Source organism: Sus scrofa, chromosome 1 (assembly GCF_054392235.1).
Source record: "Sus scrofa isolate SSC_HxYL_T2T_F1_AM1 chromosome 1, Sscrofa_HxYL_maternal_Yorkshire_Landrace_v2.0, whole genome shotgun sequence".
Classification (NCBI taxonomy): Eukaryota; Metazoa; Chordata; class Mammalia; order Artiodactyla; family Suidae; genus Sus; species Sus scrofa.
In genome coordinates, this window is record NC_139383.1 from 51998351 (window position 1) to 52025881 (window position 27531).

Below are 27531 nucleotides of genomic sequence, written 5' to 3' on the forward strand. Positions count from 1 at the left end.
ATCAAGCAAAATTGGGAGTATGTAAAAATCTGAATATTTGCAAACCTTTTAATGTGATGCAGAAAAGCTAAGTGAGCTTAACTATAATGTGTATATACATAGAGACAGTACACTCGGTGTACTGTATGGGGTATTTAATGCCGAGTAAACCTCCCCAGGAGTGGAGGCGAAGGAAGATACTTTGTGGAAGACAGCTTGCCTAGAGATGTTTAAAACAGTCATTTCCCAGGTACATCACTCTTAAACAATAGGTCATGGAATCAATTTACTGTGATAAAATTTTTTAAAAAGGTAATCAGTATTAAACTTCAAACAGAATAAGGCAATACCAGAGCACATTCTATATAGATGGGCTTAGTATCTTGTATAATTTTTGCTTCAGTTATATGCGTATATATGACTGTAGTTTTAAAGTGTTGAAACTTAGTCAAAATAATTTGAAAGCCACCTGTTGGAAGAAGCAGAGACATGGAGTAGATACATAATTCCACTATTAGGAAGAAATGATATTGACTCTATATGACTTTATAGAATCAACTTCTATAAGGTCCAGACCTAATAAGCAGTGGTGGAACTAACAGAAAACACGTTCATACGATTCTTACCTCTGGAGGTAAGGTTCATGGGGACAATGGATTTGTATGTTTTCCTTTAGTGCAAATAGCCATACTTCTATTCCACTGAGAAAAACAGCCCTTAAAAGCAAAAACAAAACGGAACAAAAAAAAACGAGAAAGTAATCTCTATATTATGACTGAGATGTTTCTCAAGTGTTTCTTAGGAGCAACTGTTGTGCAGGCTTTGAGCCCAGCATTTGCTTTCTGTTTTACTAGCAAAGAGTGTTTCTTACAGGGAATGTACAGTTCCTGAGTCTAGAAGTTCTGTAAAGTACAGATCAGATCACACAGCCCACATTTGGTATTGCTTTTAGGGACCTCTGTCGCAGTTTTTGTGACCCTGATTTTTATTTAAATTAAATAGTAGATGTTTAGTATTTGTGGCATATGTAGTTGAATCTTTTTTGTGCATTTAAGTTGTGGCTCTGTATTATTAGAAGTTTTTTGTTTTTTTTTTAAACAGATTTATTGAGGTATATTATATACCATATAATTCACCCTAGGAGGAATTCTTGCTTCCATGGAAAGATTAATAGATTCATGATCAAAACCCACATTTCTTTATTCATTCACTTATTCATTTATATATCCCACATTATGTATGTATTTCCTACTCTACTGCTAGGCTACTATATATCCTGTTGCCATTATGATTCTTCTGTTATATTTCTCTGTTTTCCAAAATAATAAACTTTGTCATTTTAGGTTGATTAAAAAAAAAGAAAAGAAAAACTGTTTTTGTTTCCGTCTTCTACCATTTACTTAGTTGACTACCCTTGTCTTTTTTTGCCCAGGAGACTGCATCAACAATTTGAAAGCTATAAGGAACAAGTGAGAAAAATAGGGGAAGAAGCTCGGCGTTATCAGGGCGAGCACAAAGACGATGCTCCAACCTGTGGAATCTGCCGGAAGACCAAGTTTGCGGATGGGTGCGGCCACCTGTGCTCCTACTGCCGCACAAGGTTCTGCGCTCGCTGTGGGGGCCGCGTCTCCCTGAGGTCCAACAGCGTGAGTAAAAAAGCCGGCTCTGCTCGCAGGCACCGATGCGCGTGGGGAGCAGCAGGCAGCGTTACACTGGGACGCGCCCCTCCCGTCTTGACTAGAGCGGTGAACTTGTGATGAGAATGACGTCTAAATGATGCTTTCTTTATGGGTGTAGTTTAATAAGTGATTTACATTCGAAACTAACAGATTACCTGCAGGAGTCAAATGTTTTTCTGAAGAATGTCGTTAAATGCAGATTTAGTATTATGAATTATGAAACGCTTGAAAGTTTCTATGGCCAATCCTGGTCCAAAAAAAAAAAAAAAAAAAAGAAAAAAAGAAAGAAAAAAGAAAAAAACAAAACCAAAAAACCCCTATCTTTAGTTTCTGCAACATATGTCTCTGAATGAAGGAAGGTAAAATAAAGGTAGATTGTCTGGCATTAAATTTAACCCAATATAATCATGTGTAAAGCAATTATTATCCTCTATGAGAGTAAATTTGTATTTACTCTCATGTTAAAGAAATGCAATACTATGTTTATCTCATGGAAATTATTTGGGTGTTTAAAGAGTTTGTAAAAATGCATATTTTTAAATTTCAGTTGTTTTGTTTTGTTTTTTCCCACTTATGTCTTCCTAATTTGGAAAATCACAAAGTTAAAATGAACCTCCCAATCGACACTGTATTCTTTGGTACTGTATTTGAGTTGTAAGTAGGATACTATTCTAAAATCTGTCCCAGGGGAATTAAGGCATTCAATATAATACATACATTATTTTACTTATGGTAAGGCTGCTAGTATCTTTGTAGCCTTAACTTCTCTAAACAAAAGCTTCTTTATGGCACTGGATTTTAGTAATTACTACATATGATTGTTATGAGAATTAATTCACAACTATGCATATTTAATTTTTCTTTAGGTTCCATTCTTATGGTCACATAAGATTTTTTTCTTCCTCATATAAGTTATTTGTTCTAGTTCATCCTCATACGTGCACATAAAAAGTGCACAAGACCTATTTGTTAAATTTCCCTTCTTTAGTTCTCAAATACACTATTTTGGAATGAATTCTTACAAATAATGATATTCAAAATATTTTACGACTGGTGTGGGAAGGATACTGTTAAATCTGAAAAGGCACTGAATGGTAGCATGCAAGAGGGCTGAGCGTTAATGGTGGCTGAGTGCCCATAGCTGCTGAATGCCTTCGACTTCATACATCAGGTGTGAAGTAAGCCAATAACAGAGTCTAACTCATGTTTTACATAGGAGAGGTGTTTAAAGGAAATTGAGCTAAGAGACACCTATCCTTTGCAGCAGACACCCTGACCTAATGTAGTTCATTCATCTTTACTAAATCCATCCAATCTTGGCAAAAACATTCAAAAAATACTCAAAATAAAATAAAGCACAACTTTATTTTAATCTTGGGCAAAAGAAAACTAAAATACAAATTTTGTTTTTCCTGTGACATAGCAAATATTGAAAAGCATATTACAAAAAAATCATCCTTGAGGAATAATTTATAGGTAAAATAGTTAACATATTTCTTTTCTCATTTTTTATTTATTACTAACATTTCTCATTCTTAGATTTTTCCAATTTGTGACTAGAAATGCTTTGAGTAGTTTGATAAAATTATTCATTCAAATTGTATTCATTTTAATATGTCTTTTCAGTAATAGGTGTGTTAAATATGGTGGTAAATCAAGTTTTCTTTATGAAGAATTTTTTACATGTAGGTTTACTAATCCAAGTTGTAAAAACTTCAGAAATTATTGTGCTCAACTTTTGTACCTAACATATGACAGGATCCATATATCCAATGAAAGATTGAACAATGACTATTTTTTTGGTAAGAGCAAACATGCTTTTCAAAATACCTGTATTTTTACACTTTAAAGTATCATATGATTGTTTTCTTAAAATCTGTTTATTAATATATGCCTTATTTTTGTTTTTCTCTTCTTTTCCCTCTTTCTTTTCTCTGCTTCCTTGGATGCTTTCCCGAAAGGAGGACAAAGTGGTTAGAATCCATGATTTCTTTTCTATCATTTGTTATTACAATGTTGTGAACTTTATTAAGTGAATGCTTCACCTAGTATTTTTAATCACTGTATTTGACAAAGAAATTACATGCTAGGAAGGGCTCATTCCCAGTTCTCATGGAAAAAAAACATAAAATCAGCATCTAGGAGCATTACAGAGTTTTGCATTGATAGGTGAAATCTGGGTAGTTTGAGTTCATGGGAATAGTGATATTTTAATATAATTTAAATCACAATGAAACTCATGTGTCCTTTTAGCTCTTTGAATTTTGAGGATAATCCATCTACCTTTAGAAACAATAAGGTTTAATGGGGTCTACCTTTCTTGGCACTCATTAGATGCATAGGCAGGTGATTTGAAAGTTTATGGAAGAAGGAATGGATGTCATGATTTAGTGGAGAGAATGGATCGAAATACAATCAAGAGCTCTGAATAAAATGATTTTTCTATAGAACATAAGTAGCAGAGTTGTCATATTGAACCATGATTTTACTTTTTTCTTCTCCCTCATGCACTGAAATCACTCCCTAAGGGAATGAAATGTTACCTTTAACTCTTATCAGCTGTGGAAACTACAGCGACTCTACTCAGTAAGCCAGATACGAGTAGAATCTTCAATTAGCCTGTCCTTTGTACACATACTATACACTTTGGTATAAATTAAAATTGATACCAAATAAATTACAATTGGTATAAATTTTAGTACCAGTTTGCATTTGGTATAAATTATAATTTCCCTGAGCTCATTAGCTTCCTAATACAAGATTGAGGCAATAAGTATTTCAGGTTCAGTATATCAACTCACCTGCCTCTGTTTAACTGTTTTAAACTTTAGATTATGTACTGCAGTGTGCAGGTAGCAAGCATGATATAAAATTGAACATTAAATTGTGTTTTAAACTTGATGCGGTTTTATGTTCAGTAGATTTTTTTCTATGAAAAAGAAATCAGGTTGAAAACTATAGAGGATAGTTATTTTCACTCTGTGTGTTTGCCTATACCACTAGCGGTATGTGAAATCATTTTAGGGACTATTATTTTAATGCAATACAGGTTTCCTCCACTATCAGAAAGTAGAGTATTCCTATGAAAGTTGAGTCATCCCAAATGGCATAAAAGAAAGAAACAATTACCTCTGGACACATGTTGCTTACGATGCCCAGCATGAGTTAAGATGAAGTACCGAGGCTCAAAGACACAGTTCAGAGCTTTGATGGCTTGATGCTGACTGTGGTTCCTGAGGAAGGAGCTTGGTGGTACCGCTCTCTCTGTTCAGGATGTGCTACCTCAGTAAGAGCCCACCACAAAACAAATGCTGAACACTATTTTCACATCTCCCCTTTTTTTGATAAAAGTGAAAATCCTCTTCAAATTTCTTTTGTTAAATGAAAACATGTGCTAGTGTAGGTCTTTTGTTAAAGCAAAGAGGAGGGACATGAACTTTCAAAAAGCAGGGGATAGCTGTAATGTATAATATTATAAAAAAACATAATTCAAGTATCATCCTTTTAGTTTCATGAATAATATTACTTTAGATGCGTCTACATTTGAAATGTAGATAATTTAAAAATCTTTAAGGAATAAAAGTTTAAGTACATAAGTTATGCTGGTGTTTTGCAGACTTGGTGGAAAGACTTCAGCTACTCCCATGGGGTGGGCCAGATTGATCAGCTTGTGCCAGCACTTTCTGTAGTGATGGGTTGTTTCTGCTTATTATGATTACTGACTTTGTAATAAGGATTCCGTTGGATTTTTTTGGTTCTCAGGCTAAAAGTAGAATGAAAAGACCTGAAAAATACAACTACCTTCAATTATTCTCTTCACTTTGATTAGAATGAGTCTATTGTTTATGTTTAAGCACTTTATTATAATTTCATTAAAATCCTTTTTAGCCTATTGAGATTGTTCAATGAATTGCCTTTTTAGTCCAAGGACACTTCTGAAGCCAGATTCGGTCTTAGTGGTGTTAAAAAGAGTAACTATTAAGGAAAGTGCTTGATTGCTTTTCTTTCCTTAATTCTCTAAGATCTTTTATTTTTCGTGGAGAGGTTATAATTTATGGAAATGTGTGTGGGGTGTGTGTGTGTGGGGTGTGTGTGTGTGTGTGTGTGTGTGTGTGTGTGTGTGGAGAGGGGGAGTTGGCATGAGAGGAAAGTAATAAGGGTGAATAAAACTTTCCTAAAAGCAGCTTCCGTCTTGACCAATATAACAATAATGAATTTAGTCTGTTAAATTGGTAAATAACGTGACTAAAATATTAGTTATATATTACGAGACCTAAAGATAGCTAACATATAAGCATTTCTTTATTGGTACAGCAAAAAGTATTAATGATCATGTTTTTTACAGCCTGGCAGTATTTTATTTTAAAACTTCACTTGTTAGCCTAAATCACCTCTAGTAATTTGGGAGATTGTGTTCTTGCTTATAAAGAAAAATGGCTCATCATAAAGAATCACTTTGCAATTAACACAAGTTTATAATAAGAGATTGTTTTATATGAGTGCACAGTCTCAGACATAATTACAATTATTTGCTTCCATCTTGGAAGCGTAAATATATAGAGATACTGAGGATTTCCCCACAGTCTGTTTAAATTGTTTTTGTGTTTGTTTTGTTGTCTATTTGGTGGCAGTGTATTGAATTTATATAACTCCTTTGATAGCATTAACACTTTGCTCTTACTAAATCAACTAAATTGAATCCTTTAAACTTAATTTCTGGAGTTCCCGTTGTGGCGCAGTGGTTAACGAATCCGACTAGGAACCATGAGGTTGCAGATTCGATCCCTGACCTTGCTCAGTGGGTTAAGGATCCGGCGTTGCTGTGGTGTGGGTCGCAGATGCGGCTCGGATCCCTCGTTGCTGTGGCTCTGGTATAGGCCGGCAGCTACAGCTCTGATTAGACCCCTAGCCTGGGAACCTCCATATGCCACAGGAGCGGCCCTAGAAGAGGCAAAAAGACAAAAAAAAAAGTGAAAAAACAAAAACAAAAAAACTTAATTTCTTTGGGACTTCCTGTAAATTTTCATCAGTATTTTCTTTTGGGGGGTATGATTGGCTGATGAATAAAGCAACTAAAAAACGACCTTGCTACCTTTCTGGTTAATCTTTATTTTCGTTCAAAAAATTTCAGGTGTTATATGTTAAGAGTATTTTATAATAAATGTCAGCAATATTCTGAAAACAGAACATTTTCTTATTTTATTTAAATGTGAAAGCTGACCATATCTACCTTTTAACCATTATGTGTAAAAAACCTTTTTTATATCAAGATAGTAATTAATTGTGTGAAATGTTTACAAAATTCATGATTTTTTAAACCTGGCTCCTCCTTCCTTTTCACTCATGTTTGTTTATATAAATCATGCTAAATTATATGCTGATATAGTACATATGTTTTTTACGGAGGTTAAAAAAAACCTCATGAAATGTAAAGGTTGGGTGGAATGGGACAGTGCAGAGTGTGGAACTGGCCTCACCCTAAGGTGTTATCTGTAGGACGGATCATTCTTAGCAATATAAAGAACTTTGTTGTCATAGACGCTGCTTAGATACCAAAATTATTTTGTTTTGTTTTTTCCTCTCACTAGGGTTAGATGAAGACAAGCAATTTAGTAGAATCATATCCATTTTAAGTGATTTGCATGATTGCATTAAATATTTATTCTTAGTATGAAAAAAATCTCTCAGAATTATCCATATTTAGTCTATGGCATGATGAGTCATCTGATCACAATTTTCAACCTTCAGTCTTTTGAAAAAATGACTGTAAGAGTTTGCCTGGACCCACTTTCATGTTCTCTCTCTCTTTTTTTTACTAGATGCTTTGATGATGGATTTTTTTTTTTTTGTAAGAATGTAAAGACAGTGTAGACCTAAACAGAAAAGTTTGTACATATAAACATATCAATGAGGAAATGTTAGGTTGCATTGAGAGGGGAACTTTCATTAAGTGGTTTAATTGATCAGATTTCTCAAGGTGTCTGTTATTTTGCTGTGCTGTCCCAGAGAGGAGTAAAACATCAAGTTGTAAAAACTTTCCTTAGACAATCCAGAAAGCTTTAAAATAATTTAAGGTAACAAAGAAGAAATGTGAAATTATACCTTTATAATTACCTGTGAAATTATCTTTACCAGAGTTTTTTTTAAATTTTAATTCATATTACTGTTTAGCCTTAAGAATTTCCTTTATTCCCTCTTTTCATCAGGTTACATAATCACTATTGATCTATCCTTAAGTTCACAGATTTTTTTTTTTCTACTACCAGGTCAAAATCTAATATTGAGCCTCTCCAGTGAATTTTTATTTTTGTTATTGTGCTTTTCATCTTCAGAATAATTTTATTTCTTTAATAAGTTATATCTCTTTCTCTATTTTTTCTATTTGATGAGATGTTGCTGTCATAACTTCCTTTATTCTTTGAGCATGTTTCCTTTGGCTCTTTGAACGTATCTAAAACATCCCCTTTAATGTCTTTGTCCAGTATGTCCAACATCTGGGTCCTCTCTGAGGGGGATCCTGTTGCTTAGTTTTGTTTTTTGTTCTTTTTTGTAAGTCACACATTGCTGTTTCTTTGCATGTCTCATAATTCGTAGTTGAATAGTGGCCATTTTATGTGATATATTGTAGCAAATCTGGATACTGATTTCCGTCCCCACTCCCAGGGCTTGTTTTTGCCTGTTTGCTTCTTTCTTTGTTTAGTGAATTGGCTTTGCTATTTCAATGAAACCTATTTCCCATGTAGTGTGCAGTCTCTGATGATGCTACTCACCAGACACAGCTTTTGACATGCACATGTCACTCTGGCCTCCTTCCCACCAGGGATGCTAGTGTTTATAGCTAGATTATCTTTAACCATCTTTCTCTTTTCTTGATCTCCTGGTTAAGATTTTAGTTACTTTGCTTATATTAGAGCCAGTCTTTAAAGCCTGCTCCAATTCCAGCTCTTCTTATTTGTTTGCTTGGTTCTTTCTGTTAAGATTCTTGCTTCTCTTTTGTTCCTTTTGTTGCAATCATGGAGCTATCAGTCTTCTCCTTTGGCTCAGTACCAACGTCTGCATTCTTTCTCACAGTGGTGCTTTGCTCGAGTACCCCCAACATCTGTTGTACATAAAATCAGTTCTCTTATTAAAAGATACAGAGCTCTTTCATCTGATGACTCATGTCTTACCTAGTCAGAACTCCATGCACTGCTTTGGAGCTAGGGCTAGGGACCATACTGGCTTCTCTCAGATGGACATTTCTGCTCAGTGAATGTGGCACTGGATTGGGTCAGTAATCCCTGTATTTCTGATGTACTTTTCCTGGTTTGGAACTTCTACCCTATGAGCTAGACCTTGTCCTTTGGGACAAGGATGATTGGGGTCTAAAAATTTTGGCCTGCTGTATCAGAGGTAGAGATTTAACCCTACAGCTGGGAGATGGGTAGAGGAAGGGAGCCCTTGACCACTCAAATGCACTTGCCTGGAATAGAGCTTCTGCAACACAGACCTGGAAGTGGGGATGAGAAGTGCTAGTGGCCTTCCACTCTGGGGTGGATACTATAGCCCTTGCCTGGAGACTGAAGGTAGAGAGAGCCCATGTGTTGGGATTTCCATCTTGCTGACCTTGGCTGGGAGAAGGATGGGAGTGAGTTGCAACTCAAATGCCACAGACCCTTGCTGTTCTTATGGATATTTAATAGAGTTTCTTGAATAAATGTTTCTCCATTTGCTATATGCCCTTTGGACAATTTCTAGGGACTTGAAATGGCTACTTTTTAAAAAGTAATTTTTACCAGTTATGGAGAGGAATTATGCAGAGCTCCTCCTTTTTTGAGGTTATTAAATAATTTGATTATTACATTTACAAAGGAATAGATGATGCACCTAATAGAAAGAATAAAAATGTATTCAGGGTTTCATTTTTTATCGACACAAATAAAAATCCTTTAGTGAGATCATGGCAGTCTGACAATATTATGATTAAGTTCAAAAAAGGTGAATGGGGTACTTCAAAGATCCAGTTCTATAGCTGCCTCTTTCTAGAAGTGCCTTTCAAATAGACTCTTGATGGTTCTATGGTAACACTCTCCTTTTCATTTAATAATTCATTGTTCATTTTTTTCATTCATTAATTTATAAGTTTTTCCCATAAAGATCGTTACATATAATTTTGTTCTTTTAGAATCAACTACTAATTGCTTTAACAAATGAAATTTTGATGGCAATACAGGCCAAGATTCACTCTTTCTGTCTGTAGAAAATTCTTTCTGTGAGCTTATTATTTAATATATTCAGATTAAAACTGTGTGCATGTGTATAATTGTGTTTGATGCATAATAACACTTATGGAGCATCACATTAAAGAAAATAGAATTCTTACAGACTTCCTCCTGGAGTTTCCGTTGTAGCACAGCAGTTTAAGAACCCAGCTAGTATCCATGAGGATGCGCCTTCCATCCCTGGCCTTGCTCAGTGGGTTAAGGATTCAGCATTGCTTATACCTTTTTTGGTATAAGCTATCCCAGATATGATCATCTCAGGGAGATGTTTACTTACATTCTTTGATGTTTTCCTAAGCTGCAGCATAGGTTGCAGATGGAGCTCTGCTCACGTGCTGCTGTGGTTGTGGAATAGGCTGGTGGCTGTAGCTCTGATTCAGTTCCTATCCTGGGAACTTCCATATGCTGCAAGAATGGCCCTAAAAAGAAAACAAAACAAAACAAAACTTTTTAGCGCCAAAAGTATGCCCACTTTTTTAAAAGCCACGAATCTAGTAGACTATAACCATTCCCAATATTCTATTTATTAGATATGTTTCAAAGATATCTTTATCAAATATATTATCAATTTGTTAGAGTAGTTTACAGATATTTTAAAAAATTTAATATGTCTGAATCTTGTCATAATCGAAGTTGGGTACATAGATCTTAAGAAGTCCTTGTTTGCATATACTTCTTTACAATGGCATTTAATAAATGTATTCATTGAGTTATTTATGCTGTTGCTGTGTAATATGTAAATATGTTCATACATATTTACTTCAACAGCACATGTTTTGTTTTTAAAATTCTATTTGAATTGATTCATAAGGGAGGAAAAATAACTTTGTACATTTAATTTATAAATATCTGTGTTGTCAAAGATTTAATTTGCAAAAAAATCAATAAAGAGTTTTTATTGACCAATAAAATACTGCTGCAGCAAAGTGTATGGGTAAAAGCAGAAAACTTATCTTCCTTGGGGAAAGTACTCTGCCTCTGAACTCTTCAGATACATCTAGGGAATTTGAAAATGTCAGTGTCTTTTAAAAAACTACATAGAAACACAGAAGACCAACAGTGCCAGCTGCTAAGCAGAGTGTACAGTCCTATTTTTTGGTATAAGCTATCCCAGATATGATCATCTCAGGGAAATGTTTACTGACATTCTTTGATGTTTTCCTTGTTTTGTTTGTTGTCACTATTGTTTACTTTTAGACATGGTTAAAGTTCTTATTAGTTGTTACAGTTACTTTATTTGTGTATCATAAGAATATATATATATATATGTATATATATATATTTATAGCTATGTATTTAATTCTCCTTAAAATTTAGAGTTGCTAGAGATGCCTAATTATTACTAGATAACAGAGGACCATTTATTGGGAGTTTTGTAGAGAAGACTCATGCATCAAATGCAGATTGGATTAAGTCACTAGTTAACAACACTATTAATTTCTCGCAGCATACCTTGCTCTCTTATTCTTTCATAGCTTTGCTTAGTTTCTTTCAGTACCAAAATAACCTTGGTCAACTTTTCTAGTTGATGAAAAGCAGTTCAGGCATCGAATTGTTGGATGCCAGGAGCCCCTCAAATGTCATCCCCACATGGAGCCCTCCGTGAGTGTCCCAGGAAGAGTCCACTCCTTCTGCAGTTTTTACACATCTTCATTGTAACATATTTCATTTTGATTCATGTTTCTTGTTGATAAGGAAATAATAAATACTCATTTGAATATTCAATGATGTGGACACTGCTTGACACACATTAGGTAGCCAATTCATGTTTGTTGGAAAAAAACATGAATTCAAGGTGATAACAAATAGTTTCTTTCCACTTATGACATTTTTGTCTCTGAAACGTTAATATCAGTAGCCGTAAGGGATCCTTCCTAGAAACTAAGGAGTATTTACTGGGTGCGTCTTTCTCAAACACTAGATTACAGGCCTAATTCCTGTGCAGTTTATATCAGAGATTCCACAACAGCCTTAGCATTTGTTGATGTTCAGTTGTTTATCATTCATCCATCTTGGACCACATCACCACCACTGCCCCCGAACTATCTTGGGAAACATATCAACACTGTCACCCAGCCTAGCCTTTTCTTTCTATTTACCTGGATAATATGTTCTCTTCTTATTTTTCTTTGCATTATCTAGACCCGTGGAGATTAAAGAGCAAAGGACTATTCTCCTTTCTTGGGGGTTGAGCACAAGTTCACCCTATGTCTGACTCAACTCTTTTTTAAATGACCTTTGCATTATTTTCAGTTTTTGGTAAAGTGGGGTATTAAGATGAATTGCAGGCATGGCATAAAGAAGATAACAGGAATGTATAAACTAAATTAAGAAGTTATTTAATGAATATACCTTGTGTTTCTACTTCAAAATTATTCTTCATGAAGAAAAAAAAATTGATGATGTCTTTAAAGTTGCTTTATCATCAAAATAATATAAAATTGTGCAAAGACACGGTCAATTATCTGTGTCCTACTGATGTTGCTTGGTACCCTATGTGTGTGTTTTATCTTAAGGCACATGTCTTCCTTCAGCCAAGTATGTTGACTACTTCCACGGTCACTGTTTCTCACCTGGCTGCTTTGCCCTCTCCTTTCTATTTTATGTATATTAAATTTCCTTTACCTGTCTTCTCATGTTTTATCTCATCATCTTCACTACCTTCCATTACCAACATTTTTCAGAATCTCAAAGATTTTCGTATATATTTATTCTTCCATGTGAATTTCGAATTATCAGAAAGCAAAATTTTCTTTATCAGTTTCTCCTGTTTCCATGGCAGAGATGTTTTCTCAAAACTTCTTAAAATGAATTGCAGGGAGTTCCCTTTGCAGCTCAGTGGTTAGCAAATCTGACTAGTATCCATGAAGATGCAGGTTTGATCCCTGGCCTCGCTCAGTGGGTTAAGGATCTGGTGTTTCTGAGAGCTGTGGTATAAACCGCAGACGTGGCTCAGATCCTGCGTTGCTGTGGCTCTAGCATAGGCAGCAGCTACAGCTCAAATTCAACCCCTAGCCTGGGAATGTTCACATGCTGTGGGCGTGGCCCTAAAAAGACAAAAAAGAAAAAAGAAAGAATATGAATTGCAGGCTTTCCTTTTTTATGTCAGTTTTCCAATTATCGTAATATATAATATGTAAAATAATGTGATTTTTTTCTTACAGAAACATTTGCTCTGGTTCCCCCAAAATCCTATTTTTTTAAAATGAAAATTTCACCCATTTGTTTGTTCTCAACACTTGCGATTAAGCCCTTTTCTACATTATAGCTTTAGACGAAAAAGAAGGCTTTCATTTTCTGCACACTGTGGGAGGAAGCCTTGCAGCCAGGAATTCATTCAGGGCAGAGTTCCTCAGTCCTCCTTCACCATTCTCTGCCACCTGGACTCCAGCACTCTAGCCCCCTTTCCTTGGCAACATCTTCAGGATCATTCAGGAGGGAGACTTCCTTCCCTCCAGCAGTCTGTTCATCATTCTTGTCTCTGACCACTGCACGTACCTCTGAGGTTGCAGGTATCCAGAGTTTGAATTGTCCTGGTAAACAGGGCAGAGACTGCGGGTCTGGGAAGACCTCTACTTGGCAGTCAGATACATTTGCAAATGTTTAATAATTATCTCAAACTTAACAGAGAAGTTAAGCAAAACCCAACTCCCACCTTTGCCTCCCCAAATAGTTTATTCCACAGTCTTCTTCACAGCAGGAAATGACAACTCCGTTTTTCAAGAAGCACAAATCAAAGACCTAGAAATCCTCCTGACTCCCCACCCCCATATCTCAAATCCAACCTATTGGGAAATCCTGTTGACTCTGTCTTCAACCAAGAGTGCAACCTCTTCTTACCACCTCCACTTTTCCCAGCCTGCTCGGAGACACCATCTAGTCTGAATTATTGTGTTGCTTTTCCAACTAGCTTCTCCTTTCTGCCCCCAAAATGTCACCCTCCAAGCCCAATCTTAGCTGGAGTGATTATTTTAAAATGAGAAACAGACCATGTCACATATCTACTGAAAACCCCATGATGGCTTCCCATCTTATTTCAGAATAAAATCAAAAGCCTTTACAGTGGCATCCAAACTCTGTGTGATCTGTATCCCACATACACATGCATCCTCTCCCACCTGCCCACTGCCTTTCACTGGCAGCCTTCTTTCTGTCCCTACCACTTAGTGGTGATAAGTGTTGAGATGTTAGTGTCAGCTTCATGTTAGCAGCACAAAGAAGCTCTTCTCCTCTCAACACAATCCTCCTGCCTTAACAATTTCACTGGACAAAGCCCTGCTGTACTTTATACACTTTATTTGCATGTTTAAGTGAGGAATGAAATTTGCAGCCACGGGGCAGTGTTCAGAGCTGTAGCAAGCCTTAGAGGCCTTTTCTGTCCTCTTCCACAGGACTCGAGCCCATCTTTGATCTGCAACCATGTGCTACTTAGCTTAGGCATATCTGGGAACCTCATTCACTGCCCAGCCTTCCTTTTTTCTCTTTTGGATCATGGACTAAACTTTGTCCTACTCAGCTTGATTCTGACCTGGACTGTGTCCTCCAAAAATGTATCAAAGTTTCTAACCCACTAATGGTATGCATCCATGTTTTATGGAACATCTTCAGATTTCATTCCTACTTTTGTATTTTTATAGCATTTGGAGGATTAAGTACTTGCTTTCTTAAATTGAAATTTTGTTGAGTAATTTGGTAAGGTTGAACTTTTAGACAAATAATATAAGGTCTTATATGGCATGATAAACCCTTCCCCAGTTTAAAGACCATGAGCCTTTATGCTGACACTCTACGTGGATAACTATTACGGTTTATTTTATTATAGAATAGTCAACACAAAACTTTTTAAAATACCCTTTTTGGTGAATATTTTAAAAAATTAAGTGCTTTTATTTTTTTCCTTATATGAAACCCCAAATAATTTTCTCTTCTTAAATTCTTGTCCCCTCTCCAATTCTTAGGGATTGATTGGTCCATTAGTGAAATCCAGTCGTGAGTTTGAATCCTAGTTACTGAAGTAAGAAAATATCCATCAAATGTGTAATAATTTTACAATATGAGAGAAAAATTATTTAAATAATTTCAAATTAGTGATTAATGCTGTATAAATAAATGCATAATGCAAGACACTTTTTGATCCTTTCGCTCTTTGTCCTAAAATACATAATTTCCAACTTGCAATATTTCACAAAATTTTGTCCACACTAATAGTCATATTAATTATTAAAGGAAAAATTCTTTACAGGCAGAGGTGAAAATTGTGGCCAAAGCAGTTTAGTGATTTTTCTGTACGTTAAAATGTTGACAGGATGTGGTTGAAAACTCAAGGTACCTGCCTCAGAGCTCCTGACTTTTAAAATAAGATGATGTGATTGATTTCTCCCAAGACTTTAAAAAAATATGGTTATAAACAGTCTCTACTGTTTATAACAGATTTTAAAGGAAATATTAAATCTTCCATTGTATTTGTGGACACGTTTTAATTCCTTCGCTTTGCTCTAACTGCTTGTACGGCATGGACCATATTTTACTTTAAGAAGGTGCTTGAATTGGCTCCTCACAAGCTTTTAGGCTTATCCAAATCCAAATCTGAACCACTCTCAGTAGTGAATGGTATAAGCACTAAGAATAGGAACCAATAGCTTTTTTTTGTTGTTTCTGTTTTGGACTATTCATTCAGTATTTGCAAGTAATCCAGTATCCATTTCATGAATCCTTCTCAATCATACACTTCTTGGTTGATACTTTATTAGTTGGACTGAATTACTTTACTTCAGTTTGTATCTTTGGTAGACCTGTGAATTTGGTTGAAAGTCAAATACTTATTATAGACATTGATGTTCTTAGATATACATAAAATAAATAACATGTTATTGGCAGAGTATGCTATTGTTAGAAACTGATTTCATATGTTTCTAAATTCACTCTTTAATTTAGGAGCTTATTTTTAGGTGTATGTGACCCAAATACATAATGCAAATAGTATTTTTGTCATCCTTTATAAGCTAATTAAAATATGCAATATCAAGTTAGATTTTAAAAGGGATTATATTTGTTCCAAACATTTGAGATTATCTTTATTTAGCCTTGTCTGTGTCCTGTAAAAAAGTGTTTTCTATATTAGTGCATTAGAAAACATTTAAACAAAAAGTAGAATATCACATGCTAAATAGTATCTTCCATAATAAGTTGCTGCATGTTTTTATAATTTTAAGATTTTTGTAGGAGTTTTTTTTTTTTTTTTCTGGAAGCTAAAACTAGGTAACTAATTCTACTCCTTAAGTAGTTGGTTTTAAAAATATCTAATTTCCTACTTTTTATTCAACTGTGAGGTTAATGTCATTTAATTTATATTAGCAATGCAAATAACTTCCTACACTGGCAACAAGGACATTCGTATTCTTAATTTCTTGTATTAAGATGCTTGTTTCTGAACCTGATTTTTTGTTTGCAATCACAGAAAGGCTTAAAAATTACATCATCTTTGAAACATTTAATTCCAAATTGTGATACAAATATATAAAATGTCATGTTTAAGCATATTTTAAAAGTAGAGAATATGGCTGGCAGGAGTATTTTAAAAAATTTATTTAATTGAAGCACAGTTGATTGATAATGTTGCGTTAGTCTCGAATGTATAGCAAAGTGATCCCATTATATATACAGACACATTGTGTTTCATATTCTTTTCCATTATGATTTATCCCAGGATATTGACTATAGCTCCCTGTGCTATATAGGTAGGACCTCGTTGTATACCCGTCCTGTATAGAATAGTTTCCATCTGCTAAACCCAAACTCCCAATCCTTTCCTCCCCAATCCCCACCCCTTTTGGTGACCACAAGTCTGTTCTCTACGTCTGTGAGTCTGTTTCTGTTCCGTATATGTGCTCACTTGTGTCGTATTTTAGATTCCACCTATAAATGGTATCGTGTATTTGTTTTTCTCTTTCTGACTTAGTGTGTTAATCGCTAGGTCCATCCATGTTGCTGCAAAGAAGTGATTCTTAATGACAGAATGTAAATATATAATTGCTTTATATTTTTATTTAGGGAGTGTACAAATATTTTTCTGTTACCACGTAATGTTATTTCTTGTGACATTGCTGAGATCACCACTGAGGGAGTCTGGACTACAGTGAGTCTGGACTAGACAGTGAAGGCAAGAGAGTCTGAGTTTAGGCACAGATCCAACCCATCTTCTAACAATTGGCAACTTGAGCTATCTCCTCCTTCAGGTCTTGGGCGGAGGCAGTGGGCAGCCCCAAGAACAGCCCCTCACTGCTTAGCTGGGACAGTGGGGATCCCCACTGGGGTACTAACAGAAGTCATCCATATGTGTCAACACAAATGTTGAGGGGGGCTGTGTCAAATCAGAATCTATAATTCTCAGCGCAGGCTAAGATTTCATAAGAAGCAGATGAATTCGAAGCGAATTCGACCAAGAGATCATTGTCAGAACTAAAAAAAACGGAAGTAGGTTAGGTAACACAGAATGCATTTCCAAGGACTCATAACTACATGATTTACTGCTTCAAAACCTCCGTGTAATTATATGTAGATAATTATTTAATTTTCAGAATTTTCTTACTCTATCGGAGTCAGCAAAGTTTTTTTTATAAAGGGCCAGGATAGTAAATATTTTAGACTTTGTGTGCCTTCAAGTCTGTCACAGCGACTCAAGTCTATATAAATGAATAGATGTGGCTTGGGGCAGTCTAACCTGACTGAAACATTATATAATGTTCACGTGTCACAAAATATTGTTATTCTTTGATTTATTTCTTGCCATTAAAAATGTAATAGTTATTCTTATCTCCCAGGCTATTCAAAAAGAGGTGGTAGGCAGGATTCGGCCCGCAGGCTGTAGCTGCTGACCCCTGATTTACTGTGATTTTTTTTTAATTGAAGTATAGTTGATTTAGGATGTTGTGTTAATTTCAATTGTACAACAAAATGATTCAGTTATATGTATTCTTTTTCAGCTTTTCCATTGTAAGTTATTAAAGACATTGAATATAGTGACCTATGCTCTATAGTAGGTCCTTGTTGGTTATCTGTTTTATATATAGTAGTGTGTATCTGTTAATTGGCAAACTCCTAATTTATGATCTTTTGTTCAACACTACAAATCAGCCTTGATTGCAACAAAGGGAGAAATTAGTTTCTTTGTGTTATTAATTTTTATCTACTATTTTTTCTACATACTAAAACTGTGTGTGTGTGTGTGTGTGTGTGTGTGTGTGTGTATTAAGGAGAGCAAGAGAGAATATATTTTTTCATTGGCTTATGAACATTAAATAAGCTGATTATATGTCAGATATTTAGCATATATATATATGGCTTATAAGAAATGTTAACAAATTATATATTATACATACATAACAACTCATAACATTGATGTAAAATACATAATTTTTAGTATAATTCATTATATAAATTACTAAAGGAATTTATATGTATGTGTATATATCTGTGATTTTTTTATACTAAATTATGGATTCTCGAATATGAAAGCCAACTAAAGTCCCTTTCTATTAATAATAGAAATTATTCTAAGATGCTTGATATGTACATTTTAAAGCTAAATATACAATTAACATTTTAAACTTTTTATTGTGAAAAGAAGAAATATATCCATATTTTATCACAGAACAAAATAGAACCCTATTTCCTTGACAATATACTCATTATAATGCCCTGGTTTTGCTCTTAAATTATTAAAATTATATTAAAAAATTGATAAATTGTGACATATTACAAGATTCAAAGGGTAGGAGTTCACAGGTGCATTTAGAATCATTTTTAGAATCATTATAGTTACAGAGAATTATATAACTATAAATGCTAAAATCACTTCTCTGTGTGTGAGAGTTGCTTTTCAATAGTGGAAAAATATAAAAGCTGTACATAAATACAGCTTATTTTCTCTACCAAGTTTCATTTGAATATAGAATTCTTACTAAAATCAATATTCTGATATTTATTAGGAAGATGATTCTGTATCGCTTTTCTAGTTTGCATAATTTTGAGAATGAAAATCCAAAATTTCTTCTCAAAGCTTTCCTGTCTTCATGCCTCTAACTGCCCTCCTAGAGGAGAGGAGGCACTAGCCTCAATGTAGAGCTCCCCTTTACCAGAACTATTTTTTTCTGTATATTTTGGTGCTTATAGATGGTATTATTAATGTTAATACTTTATGTTTTCTTCTTGACAACAAAAAGAAAAGACATCAGGCCACTTTTAATTTATGAGCTTCAATTTCATTTCCCCAACTTGGATATGCATGCTTTTGTGCTGTGGGCTAATACATGCTGTGAAGGTTTTCTTTCCCCTTAATTTGTGTTTATTGTCTTGCATGCATATAATCTACTGAATACTCTATTTCCCAACTTTTAGTGGTATTAACTGTGTACTAAGTACATGAAGTCATTTGAATCATCTAAACTTCCCTTAATTTAATTCTGACCATGAGATTTTTATCCTGAGCACGAGGCTAGCAGGAAATTCAGTCTCTATATCATTGAGATTTTCTCCTCCTCACCTCCAGGACTCTCAGATATGCACCTTATGTATATACTACCAAAGCTTCGTTAAGACCCCTCCAGTCCCCTAGTCCACCTCAGCGTCCATGGAGGCTATTTATTGAGAGGCTTGGTGCTGTACTTGGAGCAGAAGATCTGTGCCTGTGGTCCAGCTTTTTGGGAAGTCAGTTAAAAACAAAGTCTCTTCTCAACCTAGAAAACTCTCCAGAAAAGTGGACAAGAAAGAAAAGAGTTTTATTAATGAATAAACATTAAGCTAGAAGGTGACGTGCCTCCCAAACAATCAATCCACTAGGAGGTCAAAAAGACAGAAAGATATCCTACCCTTTAATATAGCCCAGCAGGTGCAACTCATTGCACGTGTGTCCTCAAGATACACAGTTACTAGTCCTTAAATAAGAGGACTTGATAGTGTTATTTGTCACAGATAGTGCCTCCTAAATTCTCTTGGTCATTGTGGTGACCATCTTTTTGGTTAGTCATCTTTATCCAAAGAAAAAATAAGCTCATATCCTAATGGCTGGAGGCAGTTTTGCAATTTGGAGGGAATCAGACCTCCTACCTTCCCAAGAGAGGGCGCTGTTGTCCTCCGCGATTGCATTTCAAAGTGATGGCTCCAGGTCCTTGGGAAGGACATCACTGAATCCTAAGGCTAGTGAGAGGCTTATTTAGCTTTTAAAAAGATGGACAGACATTTCAAAAAGCCAGAGAAAGAACTTAGAAGTTTTCTAACGTAAAGGCTTTACAAAAAGTAGAGGAGGGTAAGTCTCTTCCCTTACTTTTGGCAGGGAGTACTGTGCCTCTTATTTTTCTAAATTTACTTTTCCCTTACACATCCTCCCTGTACCCACACACAGCCATCCCCTTAAAGGTTTTGCCTTATGCGCTGGGCATCACCGTCAAGCCATGCGTGAGTCTCTGCTATCCCCACGGCTGCCAGCCAACCTCCAGTCTTTGGGGCATCTTGCAAGATTCCTCTCTTAAAACCTATAGTGTCTTTCTTTATCCTACAGAAAATCCCCAAGACAAGGAAATTGAGTACAATTAGCCTGATTTGAATATGGCAACGGAATCCAAAGACAAAAAAAAAAAAAAAAAAAACAACATCAGAGATTAATGTCTTAACTTTTCACTATACCATTATCATTATTTTTACTCCTTATTTTTTGAAATAAACTGGGCTGACCAGATTATATTGATTGTAAGATTTGTGTGTGTGTGTGTGTGTGTGTGTGTGTGTTGTGTAAATATTCCTTCTTTAGCCTTACCACCATATCCATTATCAAGGTTTCAGTTTCCTTTGAGATTATAATGTTTTCTCATCCTACCTTGTGTGCAATAATTCCAGATCATTTTATGACATTAACTCATTAGGGTCAGTACCACAGAATAGTAACTGTTCCCATTTCTTTATTGCCATTGAAAAGAAAAATGTACAGCTATTTCCTCCACATTTGTCATTTCTCCAGAACTGTTTTCATTTTTCTCTTTTCACCCCCTCTTAACTCCAGGAAGCTCTAAAGTGACCTTTAATAAGTGAAACTTACTGATGGCAAGTTTAATTCTTTTTCACATGTGGTTAGAACCATTTCTATTGATGTGCCTTGTAAGAGTATTTGTGAAGCATCACAGTGTTCCATAAATATCTCAGTAACATGTAAACCTGTGTTTACAAATGGCCTGTGAATTCACTATATAATAGAGCAGATGACTTGCATTGGGTAGAAGAAATGGCCATGTTTGGGTTGATTGTAACAGTGGCACCCTGGGAGTTGGGCCACCTTGGTCTGTGACCAGGATCTATGACCTGGAGTAAAATCACAGCTTCTCTGGATTTACTTTTCTACTTGCAATATGGAAATAATATAAATAAGTAATGTGTAAGAATATTATATAAATGATATTAATGCATTATCTAATATATATTAATAAAATATTATAAATAATATAAATAATGTGTGATAATATTATACATTCCCTATGGCTCAGAACTATTGAACAAAAAAAAATAGTAAGACACTGCTGGCATTGGAAAACTATACAAGTATAAGTATTTTTTATTCGTGTTTTGTACCTAAGACTTGCGTTTTAGATAGAACAGAAAGATCTCGGTGAGCATTCATGATTTTTGCTCATTTAATGCAGTTGGGCCTCTTTTTGGTTTTATGTCTCTTCAGAATGATTAAACTATATTTCTTTTACTTATTGCAAACTGCTGAACCATGAACAGTCCATCTTTGTTAGCTGGTGATACCTGTGGTAAATGGTATCTGCATCCAGTCGTTACTTTATGGCAGCCTCTCCACACAGTCTCAAAAAGCAGCCATGAATTGTAATAAACCAAATGTGGTCTTAACGTTAACACTACAAAACTAGACTGTTTGTTACTTAAGATTCCTGTTCAGATATGATAAAATATGACTTTTCTTTGATCCTCCTTTCCAAGTTTTCTCTTCATTATTTCAGGATGACATAATTTTGTGTCTTGGGAAATAATTAGAAAGAATTAAAAACTATTTCAACCAAGTTGATTTTAGTTATTAGGAATTTCTCCAATTTTATTTCAGTTATTCTAGACAAGAATTTCATTTTTTATTTCTTTTTTAGTTTGCTAACTGTTTTGAATTTAAAACTCTATTTTCTCTCTCTGTCCCAATTATATGTGTCAGCCCAAACTCTGGCTAGGTGATTATTTCAGTAACTTTACTATTTAATAGGCTTGAATAAGATCTACTTTTATGTGGTGTAAAGCATTCCTGACTACCTTTTTTTCTGAATTTATCTTGTTTACAAGCTTTATTTCCCAGATAAAAGCATGTTTTACTTTATTCATATATTCATGCCTTTGCTGTGAAGTTTGATTATTTTAGGTCAATATTTTATCATTGCTACTGCAGCAGTTAAGCATAAATTGTGTATGTTCCACATCAAGTTTTTAAGTAAAATATCAAGGTAGAGCCTGATTAGGGAAGTAGGTCATAATAATGGGTAATCTTCTTAGAGACATGTGTTTTGGGGATATTGTGTAGCTTGAGCCGCTAAATTCTCTTACAGCAGCATCAATGTAATTCCGTTATTGTACATTTTTATCTTAGTGTTTTTGTTATTTTAGTTATTATTTATTCTTCCACAAATAGCACATTGTTTTTAAACATATTTTGGAACACACGTCTGAAACCACTTATCTTGTAAGGGCAAAATTCTGTCCCACAATTTGGGAAGTTGTAAAAAAAAAAAGTCTAAGGATTGAAATTTTGATACTCTTTGAGGAAAATACACTAAGACACTGGAAAATAATTTATAAGCCCATACTAATAGATAAGAAGAACACCAGCCATCTCTTTTGAAAACAAAGAAGTTGGAAAACTATTTAAAAAAAAAAACTTTTGAAGGACACCCCCAAATTACTAACATTTCACATCATTATTTCAAAGAAATTTGACAGTTCGGAAAGCACAAAATTAAAAAGGAGAAGGTGTTGTAAGAAGGAAATAGGAATTGATCAATTTGGTGTCTCAGGCATTGATTAATTGCCTACCCTGTTCTCACTACATCTTTTTGACTCTGTTGCTTTCTTTCAGTGTAGAGAGACCTGTCCACTACATCTGCTGATAACACAAACCGTGATTAGCAAGGAGAGTTCATCCATCTTCATTCTCAAACGTTAGGGGAGTTAAATCCTCCTACACTGAGCAGAGTGGAAAGTGGCCTGTTTCTTTCTGAAGACAGGATAGGAATGGGATGGCCCAAAGGTGACCACATTAGCATTAGTGACAGCAGTGATACCATAATGAGAGCTGATTTACAGAACACATCATTTGAAAATATCACCAATTGTGGAGGTAGACACTATGGGCTAATGTTTCCTGAGCATAGTGTTGCAGTCAGGGGTCTAATGTTCTCAGGGGTTATGCGTATATGTGATCTATTCCCATATTTTTTCTTGATCATATAGACAACCTTCATCCTCTCCTCATGTTGAAACCACCCTCCTCCTCAGATGGGACTTGAATCCAGCCAAAACTCAGGTTGGGACTTGAACTCAGCCACACCTGAGATTGGGACTTGAACCCAGGATCTTCGCCTTAGGAGGGGACTTGAACTCGTCTTTTTTTTCTTTTTTTTTTTTTTTTTTCCCTTAGGGCCGCACCCTCAGCATATGGAGATTTCCAGGCTAGGGGTCGAATCGGAGCTGTAGCTGCTGACTTATACCACAGTCACAGCAACTCAAGCTCCAAGTCAAGTCTGTGACCTACACCACAGCTCACGGCAACACCAGATCCTAACCCACAGAGCAAGGCCAGGAGTCAAACCCGCATCCTCATGGATTCTAGCTGGGTTCGTTAACCTCTGAGCCACGAAGGGAACTCCCCTCACTGTCTTTTAAATAAAATCACTCACTTAGTGTCAGGACTTACTGAAGCTCAGATCCTTTTGTCTCATTGTAGAAAAAATTCAGCATGAAGCAGAGTGGCAGGCAAAAAGTAAGTTTATTAGCATAGGACACTTGTGAGAAATACAAGTGGCAGGATCCCAGCCACAAGAACAAAGAGGGCTACATTTTTATAATCAAAGAAAAAGTTGGGAGGGGAGAAGACCACTGTCTAACTCATTTTTGGGTAGATGTCAAGGCTTACAGCCTAAGTTCCTCCCTTGACCCTATATAGTTTAACTGGGCCTGTCATGGTGCTGTTGAAATCGTATGTATATTAGCAAAAGGGTGGTAATGTAAACTAAAATATGATCATTCATCTTAGGTTTCAGTACAGTATCTCCTTTCACCTAGATTCTTTCCCTTTTCACTTATATTCCTGTCTTGGCTAGATGCAGAAATGCTACTCTTCAAGGACCATTGGCTCCCTGACTTCATGTAACAAATGTAGATCCCATGTCTATTATCTTGTGTTCTAACTATCAGGGTTTGTGGCTTCAGTGTGTCTGGTGCTTAGAAGTGCCTGATCTTCCTTGAAGGTAGTGTAAATTGTTGCTAGGTTACTGGATTCTTTTCTTGAGTGGTCATTAGTTTACAACATTCTCCCCAAGCTCCCTTAAAATGTCCTTTCTGTCATTAATCCCCTCGTGGGATTTATAAACTAACTATTTAATTATCCTACTCTATCTCTATCAATGTGACTGTTGAGGAAGCTGAGTCATAACACAATAGGGCAAGGTCATGCTTACTTGCTTCATGCTTCAGTTGAAGAAAGCTGTTACTCAGATCTGGGTACTATATGTATGTATATATATATATTTTTTTTTTTTTTTTGAACTGCACAGCATGGTGACCCAGTTACGCAAACATGTATACTTTCTTTTTTTTCTCACATTATGTGTTCCATCATAATTAACTAGACAGAGTTCCTAGTGCTACACAACAGGATCTCATTGCTAATCCATTCCAAAGGCAACATTCTGCATCTGTTTACCCCAAGCTCCCAGTCCCTCCCACTCCCTCCCCTTCCCCCTTGGCAACCACAAGTCTATTCTCCAAGTCCATGATTTTCTTTTCTGTGGAAAGGTTCCTTTGTGCCATATATTAGATTCCAGATATAAGTGATATCACATGGTATTTGTCTTTCTCTTTCTGACTTACTTCACTCAGGATGAGAGTCTCTAGTTCCATCCATGGAGAAAAGAGAACCTTCTTGCACTGTTGGTGAGCATGTAAGCCATTATGGAGAACAGTATGGAGGTACCTTAGAAAATTATACATAGAACTACCATAAGACCCAGAAATCCCACTCTTGGGCATATATCCAGACAAAACTCTACTTAAAAAAGACACATGCACCCACCCACATGTTCATTGCAGCACTATTCACAATAGCCAAGACATGGAATCAACCCATTTTTGTCCACTGATAGATGATTGGAACAGGAAGATGTGGTATATATACATAATGGAATACTACTTGGCCATAAAAAAGAACAAAATAATGCCTTTTGCAGATCTGGGTACTTTAAAATCTAGGCCAGTACAAACAAATCATTTGCGGAGCTGGTTTAAATGAAAACTTCTGGGGCCTAGAAATCTGCATTTCTAGCCATCTCTCAGGAGATGTCTATCCATGGGCTTTGAGTAGCACTTGTCTAGTAAACATCATTAAATATTGCTGTGTATTATTGTATTAGGTCCTAAGCACAAAGTGGAGTTTAGTATTAAAGTAATGCCTCATTCACCCACATCTTAGCTTTCTATCAATTTCACCTTTCTGGAAAGCAGATAAGAGACAGGAAGTAAGCAAAAAGATAATGTGAAATTTCAGAAATGATTTTACATGTCCTAACAATTAAGTCCATACTGTTAATTCATAAGAGGACCTAGTGTCTCTTAGTTTATTCAGAGTTCTTCAAAGCTGGATTTGATTTTTAGTCTTCTAGTTTGGAGAACTGGATAAGAAGAGAAAAGAAAGGCTACTCCAGTGTAGCAGGTCTGCTGGTAAGAAATCTATGGCAGCTTCAGTGGATAGTTGAAACTAGAAAGACACACAAGACTTCAAACTGACAGCAGTCTATGTTGTGCACAGTCCAGCTGGCCTGCCCATCACAGTTGGACTTGACTGCATTTCTCAGTGGTTGCAGCCCAAGCAAGGCTGCTTCTTATAGTGAGAAATCCAGGGAGAGAAAAGAACATGGAATTTGGAGTTGAACAGAGGAGTTTCAAATCCCAGGTCTCCTACTTACTGGCTGTGGATGATACTAAGTTTTCTGCAATTAGATTTTTTTCATCTGTGAGGCAGTCATAGCAACCGTGCCTCTAGATGGAGTCAATCAAACAGGTGGGGAGTTTCCCTAGCAGGATGCCTAGTGTGCTGTAGGACTTGGGTCTCTGCTCTTCTGAGAAGATGAAGCCTGGAGAGGGGACGAGGCAGAGCCAGCCAGACCTGGGCTGAGGTGCTGCTGCAGCCTCATCAGCTGGTGTATTAGGCAGGCTGTTTGAACTCTGTGCCTCAGTTTTCCCATTTGCAAAGTGGAGTCAGTATTGTCTTTTGGAAGTCAGGGGGTTAATGTAAGAAGTATGAACAATACAGTGCTTTGCTTATCTAAGGCCTTCAATAAATGATCATTGTAATGATTATATGTGTCATTCTCCATATCTTCCTTTTAAGACAATGTCACAAGGGTGTTGAACACTTTGGAAATATTTGTATTCTGCATGGAAAAAGTTAAAATGAAACTAACAAAAACAAAGCAAAAATGATTCAAAGAATAAATCATCAGTAGCCCCACTAAATTTATTTGTTATGCTTCTGATTATCTATAGTATAGAAAAACAAATGCATTTATTATTTTAAATTTTTCTTGTGATACATATGTATACACACAAATAAACATGTGCATGTACAGGGAGACCTCATTTCATTGCATGTTGCTTTATTGTGCTTCCCATATAAGTGTGTTTTTCATAGATTGAAGGTCTATGAAAGCCCCGTGCTGAGCAAGTCTATCAGCACCATTTTTTTCCAACAGCATTTGCTTACTTCATGTCTCTGCATCACTTTTTTGGTAATTCTTGTAATATTTCCAACCTTTTTGTTATTACTGTATTTAATATATCTGATGATCTGTAAGCAGTGATCTTTGATGTTATTTTAATTATTTGATGTATTTTAATTATTTTGAGGTGCCAGGAACCACACCCATAGAAGATGATGAACTAAATGGGTAAACGTTGTGTGTGTTCTGACTGGGAGTTCCCTTGTCTCCCTTTCCTTGGACTCCCTTATTCCCTGAGACACAACAACATTGAAATTAGGTCAGTCGATAACCCCACAGTGGGCTTCAAGTGTTCAAGTGAAAGGAAGAGTTGCACATCTCTCACTTTCAATCAAAAGCTAGAAATAATTAAACTTAGTGAGGAGGGTATGTCAGAAGCCATGTTAGCCCAAAGCTAGGCCACTTGTGTCAGTTAGCCAAGATGTGGATGCAAAGGAAAAATTCTTGAAGGAAATTAAAAGTGCTGCTATTCCAGTGACCACATGAACAAGAAGAAAGCAAAACAGCCTTATTGCTGATATGGAAAAAGTTGTAATGGTCTGGATAGAAGACCAAACCAGCCACAACATCCAC

General features: G+C 35.7%; 1 protein-coding gene across 50 annotated transcripts in view; it reads left to right on the forward strand.

The window, feature by feature from the left end:
- Positions 1-27531, forward strand: part of RIMS1 (regulating synaptic membrane exocytosis 1) — a 462151-nt gene that overhangs the window by 202065 nt on the left and 232555 nt on the right. For 46 of the 50 annotated variants that reach the window (XM_084959111.1, XM_021072879.2, XM_021072912.2 and 43 more), the window contains 2 exons: positions 1412-1625; positions 3620-3631. In XM_084959111.1, coding sequence (XP_084815237.1) covers positions 1412-1625; positions 3620-3631 — 226 coding nt within the window. The remainder of the gene's footprint in view (positions 1-1411; positions 1626-3619; positions 3632-27531) is intronic. The other 4 variants (XM_021072906.2, XM_084959059.1, XM_084959103.1 and 1 more) reach the window with 2 other exon arrangements.